This window comes from Atta cephalotes (assembly GCF_000143395.1).
Source record: "Atta cephalotes unplaced genomic scaffold scaffold00001, whole genome shotgun sequence".
Taxonomy (NCBI): Eukaryota; Metazoa; Arthropoda; class Insecta; order Hymenoptera; family Formicidae; genus Atta; species Atta cephalotes.
The window spans coordinates 7,055,031-7,061,859 of NW_012130065.1; the positions used below are offsets into that span (position 1 = coordinate 7,055,031).

The window sequence follows — 6,829 nt, forward strand, 5'->3', positions numbered from 1 at the left end:
TATATATATATATATATATATATATATATATATATATATATATAGAGGCAGATTGGCAGATTGAAATGCTTTTACATTAAAGGTATATTTCTGTTTCTTAACGAAATCAATATCGTCATGTACTCTGGTTTCAATAATGTCAAACTAATGAAAAAGTTCAAAAGTATTGCTTATTTGATGTGAATTCCTCTTCACGAAATACAAATTCTTTATTTTGAATCAATATTATTCGAATTATTTCAATTTAAAAAAAAAATTTTGCGTATGCCATAATTTATATGTGACTTATATCATGAAAAAGTTCAATTACTTCTAGCAATAATTATATACAAACAAATGTTAAAACTGATATGTTAGATAATATATGGATACAATTATTATGACAATATGAGAGTTTCTCAAATATTATACCGATTTATACTCATGTTAATTATTAATAGAGCGTAATGTTTCATTATTTTTAACTAATTGTTATTTCGACAAAAATAAAAGAACAGATGTACATTTATAATAAATAATATAAAAATACGTAAAGAAATAATTTAAATATTTGTTTTTACAGCCAATACAAGCCAATATGCTCATTACGTTTTTAATACTTTGGACCAGGATCACAGCGGGCTTCTTAGTTTCGAGGTAAGTTTATGCATTGCATATATAAAATTTAATCATCGTCTAACGAAGTTTAATAAAACGATTGTATTGCACATAATAACTGTATATATCTCATAGTTTTGCAACGCAAAGTGACAGTTGATCCTTTTTTCTGCATAATTGCCTCTTTTTTTGTTTCAAAAGAGATCGTTTTGCATATTACTTTCAACGTTGTTAGCATGCATAAAATCACTATCAATCTCACACTCTATATTTAGCTCTTCAGGTCAATGTAATGCAGATTAATATTATAGTTCTCGAAGCAAGACGTATATCGCGTTATAAATCTCGTAAAATGCATGCTATGAAAGTTGCAAAATAATCATATACAATTTTATATTATTTACAGTTCTAAGTATTTTAAGACTTTTTTAAAGTTTACGTAAATAATTGAAAATGTTTATTGCATAAAACGTCTGTTTTTTTTCATTCGAAAATCTTTTAATATCATTTTTTTTAACTTTTTGTTATTAATATTGATAAACTTCTGATATCTAAAAATATAGAAATATAAAAAAAAATCTTTTGTCCAATTCTCTACTTTACTCGAAAATGTATTATTTATTACATTTACAGAAATCAGTTAAACTATACTTAACCACATTTATCGTATATGCCATTAGCGATACAATTAACACATTAAATATGCAATTAAATAAAAGCGGAGAGAAAATCGGGATGTAATTAACACCTGATTTTATACCATTGAATATTTAGCCAGGTTTAAAATACTGAATATTAGAATTATATAATACACTGATCGATTGATATTTTTAATTTTAAAAAGAATTTACATAAAATACGCAATAAAATAGTTATTGCAATAATTTTATTATTTAATTTCTTTATTTAATATTCTTTTATGAAATTTCATTATTACTGCTATTATAATTATCTATATATTCACAGATATAATTAAAAATCTAACAGACGTTATATTCTAAATAAATATACATTACAGACTAAGTTAATTATATGTAATGATACGAGCATCCAATATTGTTTATTTAATTACATTTATCAAGTAACAGTCCAATCATTTACCAGTATTTAATTTCAAGTGCTAAAATCAATTTAAGGATGAAATACAACACGAATTCACTAAAGATATCAAAGTTTTCGAAAGTAATAAAGATAAGAGAGAAAGATAAAAGAGGAAGAGTGAAAGAGAGAGAGAGAGTCGTAGAATAATTATTAGATAATGCAATTGTCTTCCGGACCACTGAAAGAATTGTGCTTTGTCTAATTGAAACTGTGCCTCTACTTCCTTGGAAAATCGTTAGATTTAATGTAACCCTTTAGTCTTTTTTTTTACACGTGATAAGGTTCTTACGTTAACCTTTGATATTCAGCCATGCTTAATTAAGTTAACCTAGCGGAATCTCTGTTGGCAGACGTTCCCTATTGAGCAGTATGCGACAAACTTTCAGTATAGTTTTCATTAGTGTTATACAGTGGGGGATTGTAACGATGAAAAGTTAGCGCGAATATATTTAAGGACTATGGTACATGCAAGTTGTTATCACACATGCTTTAATCTCGGACTAATTTTCATGTCGAGGATTCAGGACCAGGATTGATTATAGTACATTATTTGCTCAAAAATATTATATAAGAGATTTCATATGTTGATAATTTTTCTAGCAAATACATTGACAAAACACAAAAGACACTTATTTTTTATATTGAAAAGAAAAAAGAAATTTATCTTAAATGTTCTATATTACAAACGTATAATATTTTGATATTTAGATTATATTATTCGCGATTGCGAAATAAGTTTTGTAAGAAAGAATAAAAATCGCTATTTAATTTTCTTTGCAAACCAATGACAAACACGAAATCGTATTTGATATAATCCAAAGATTTTTCTAATTCCAGAAATATATTATATATAGTCTCCATATTTCAATATTATAATATACATATTTATCTTCTTCCATTTCCTGAATTTTATTTGTAATATTACTGACGTACAAAGGCTTCTGTCACGACTTAAATCGCATTATATGTTCGCGTTCTAAGATCTGCAAGCGCGCGAAAGAAGGATTACAATTCTTCTTTTCTCGAGATAATACTTTACTGGAGTGCACTCGCTCTCGACGTGTGGGCAACAGGACCTCTTCCATCTTCGAGGTTCCTTTGGCTCTCTTATTCTTCCTCTCCGTCCATTTATCACTCTCTTTGAATGACGAGAAATCCATGACCGTAAGATTTAATCATATTGGGATCGAAAAATGCACGTGTATTTTTATTGTTTAAAATATGATATTATAAATCGTATAAACGAAAGTATTTTTTTAATTTGACGATTTTAAGGTGATTAATTAATATATATAAGTACTAGTCCTAAAATTTCTCAATTTAATATAATATAATATATTTTTGAAAATGTAGAATTAATGAAATTCATGTGGAGCATAATGCACAAAATAAATTAAGCAACAATTACGAACAATGTGAAAAAATATATATTATTATACGTTCCCTGCGAGCATAAATATATATTTCATGTTTGCAGTAATAAACAGTTGTTCGCTATTAAATTTCTTACTTTCATAATGAACAATTGCACAACTGGAAATTTTTTTAGTTTTTGTCAGTACATGTTTCAATCGTATGTTTTTGTATGACCCATATGATAAAAGTAAAGTTAAAATGATAAACTGCAGCGACGACAAAAATTGTCTGACTAATATGCAACGTAGTAAAAAGGAAGTATTACGTTGTTGGCATTCATGTGAAAAAAAATGCGAGTAGATCTGCTTCAAGGAAAGCAGATAGAAGAACGAGTGTCACCGGAACTTTTAATTAACTATGATATTTCTCTCGAAGCTCTCTCTTTTTTTAATATAATTCATTCTGCAATGCATTTCCTCATCCTACTTACTTTCTAACGTGCAACATTTCCTGTGGATATAGCGATTTAATCAGCCTTCAAGCGATCAAGCGGCCTTCATCTTAAAAACTAATTGCGATTCAATTTTGCGAATTTATTTACATATTTTATAAGATAAGCAATATTTACGTTAGTACGATCAAATATGGTGCGCATAAGTAATGTGCTTTATTTATCATAAACACACACATCCACATACACACACACACACACACACATACACACACACACACACACACACACACCATATATTAATAACATTATGTATTATAATAAATGATTTATCGATGCAACTATAACTTTATATAAAAATCGAGAATATTTTTTTAATATACGTCATAAAAATTTTTGAAGAAATAGACAATTTGCATTTGACGTAAAATAGACAATTTGTATTTGTCTTATTACTTATCTACAATTCTATATAAATTGGTAAATCGAACGAGAATATAAATGATTTAAAGAAATCTTTTTATTTTGTTTAATTGAAAATTTTATTTAAAAATTTTATTTAACTAATTTTATTTAAAGGTTTTAGGACTTTTTTATTACAAAAAAGTTTACACATAAAGCGTATTGTACCATATTTTACTTGAGTTTTAAAAATAGATGTCAAGTTCTTTTTTACAATTAACTTAAAAAGTTAACTTAAAAAGCTAATTAATTAATGAAAAGTTTTATTAAAAAGTACTTTAACCGATGGTGATTAAAAGTTGTGATACTTGCAGTTAAAATCATTTGCATGTTCTCTGATTACATGTGGATTTGTGCCAAGCAGTTGAAAAGCATTTTCGTGTGAAACGTTGAAATATCTGTCAAACACAATTCCATTTAAATTCATTAATATGAAAATTGAAGGATGAGAATAAAATGGAATTCATTGATTATAGAATTTATCACTTAAAGCTACTGATTCTAAATAGAATAATAGATCTATTATAAAAATATCTTTATTTTATTCGAGAAAACTATGTCATATGAAAAATTTGTAAAAAAATATAATACAGCTTTTATATGTATTGAATTAGATTAATAACATAATAAATGAGAAATTATATATGAATTAGATTAATAACATAATAAATGAGAAATTATATATGCGATAAATGAAAACGAATGTAATCTCTACAAATAATTTTGCAATGTAGCTTATTTATGCCTTCGATATATGAACAAACAGCATACTATATTAATTAAGCTTTATCATATTTGTATCTAACGTAGTAAAAGTTTCCAAGTTATACTTATTTCTAAAATAAAAATTTATATTTTATATTTTAGTAAAACCGATAAAATTAACTTATTTTTAAATTTTAATGATAAGTTTCACTGATCTTATGGAATAGAGGTTTCTACACTTTTTTAATAAACTTCATTATAGATCGTGATAAAGATTCATTATCTTGAAAAGGTCTTACGAGAATAAAGTCTTTGTCTCAGTAAAGGTTATAATATTAATCTTTTATATTGTATTGTTTTCTTCAATCTATAATATACATATATATAATTATTTTAATTAAAATTTTCAAAATGCATAAAACAACATTAATGAATATGACAATTGAAGAGTTAGCTACACATTTCTTTAAACAATTTTATTATTTGATTAAAATTAAATATATTATATGATATTTTATAATATTATCTATAACATTATTTCAAATAATGTTTTGTTAATTTTAAATATAAAATTTAATATTTAAAGTTTAAAATTAAGATATAAAAATTACCATTGAAATCAAAATAGTTATATTAAAATTAGTCTTATTATAATTTTCTTTTAACAAATTATATTTAGTTTTACTAAAAATATGTTATTCTTAAGCAATTATTTTATAAAAATAATTATCTTTTATGAGAGCTAATAGGTGATTTTTTAATATAAAAAAATAAATATATTTCATATTTCTAATTTTCTGTAGTAGTAGGCAATATAAAGTTTTTACTGGTATAGTACATATTTATCTTTTAAACATATAGTAAGCAATATTTAATAAATTAAATTTTTAACCCTTGTATCGATGCAGGGTCACTTTGACCCATGAGCGATAAGATAGCTTGGAATGCGGTAATGATTAATGAAAAACGATCACGTCGTTTGCGTTGATAATGATACGAAATACAAAATATCAAAATTGTTATAAATTTATTTATAAGTGTCGTAATACATTTATTTCATATATCAAGTGTATAGAACACTCAAAAGAGATAAAGAATATGTTGTTCAAAATGCGTTTTTATATATAATTCCTTCTCAAAACTAGTTTGCAATAGAAATTCTATTATCAAAATGACCCTGCATCCGTCGAAAACCATTCGTCTTCCGAGGGGTAATAGATATGTATAGAGTTACCCTATATGTTGCAGTCTCGAAAATTTCGAAATTATAAGTTTTTAAAAACAAACTTGTATATATATTATACAAGTTAAATACACATATTTATAAATAATGGTCGCTGCAATTTTTAAGTTGCATTAAGTTTTTTCATTATTCGTAATTCTTGATTAATTCAGTAAAGTTCTGTTGCCGTTTCCTGACTCCATATCACACATAATCACAGCGACCTGGATCAACAATCGATATTTATTCGGACTGTTTCATTGTTTGGATGGTCAAGACTAGGTCAGCCATAATATAAACACGCTCGCATAATTGCAAACTTCGATTTCCTATTACTGTAATGGTTATATGTAATGGTCATATATTAAACATATAATCTTTATATCTCTATGCATGTCGATACATGTAATAATTGACTGATCTGTGATGTCATAAGAATTCCACAATTATAAAAAATATGTAAGTAAATTAACATCATAGAACATAATAACATGTGGCAACATAGGCTGTTAAAAAATATTTTTTCAATAAAAAGTTTCTTGAAAAATGAAAAGTTTGAAATCAATACATGGAAATATACTTTATACACTACATAGACAATATACATGGAAATACATGAAAAAAAAACGACGCGAGGCAAATAAAATCCTGGATTTTGACTGTAAGTAAGATTAAGTGATGTCAAATATGATGTATGTTAGACCTTCTATAAAAGAATTTATACAACATTTAGCATGCGCGATTTTCTATTTTCCCTATACTACATCATTGTTTCGCTTTGTTTTAAGATGCTAGTCTATATTTTAAAATTCTTTTTCAAGTTGGTATTGAAAAAGATAAAGATCAATATCGCTCAAAAGTATTTTTTTACTCCATGTATTTTATATCTTTTATATACATATATATGTATAAAAGATATAAATACATAAGTAAAA

General features: G+C 25.4%; 1 protein-coding gene across 1 annotated transcript in view; it reads left to right on the plus strand.

Moving 5' to 3' along the window:
• LOC105618314 (Kv channel-interacting protein 4) overlaps positions 1 to 6,829 on the plus strand; it is a gene marked incomplete at its 5' end in the record, with an annotated part of 37,999 nt that overhangs the window by 20,421 nt on the left and 10,749 nt on the right. Inside the window, one exon of the mRNA XM_012199858.1 lies at positions 563 to 636. Within this exon, the coding sequence (XP_012055248.1) occupies positions 563 to 636 (74 nt within the window). The remainder of the gene's footprint in view (positions 1 to 562; positions 637 to 6,829) is intronic.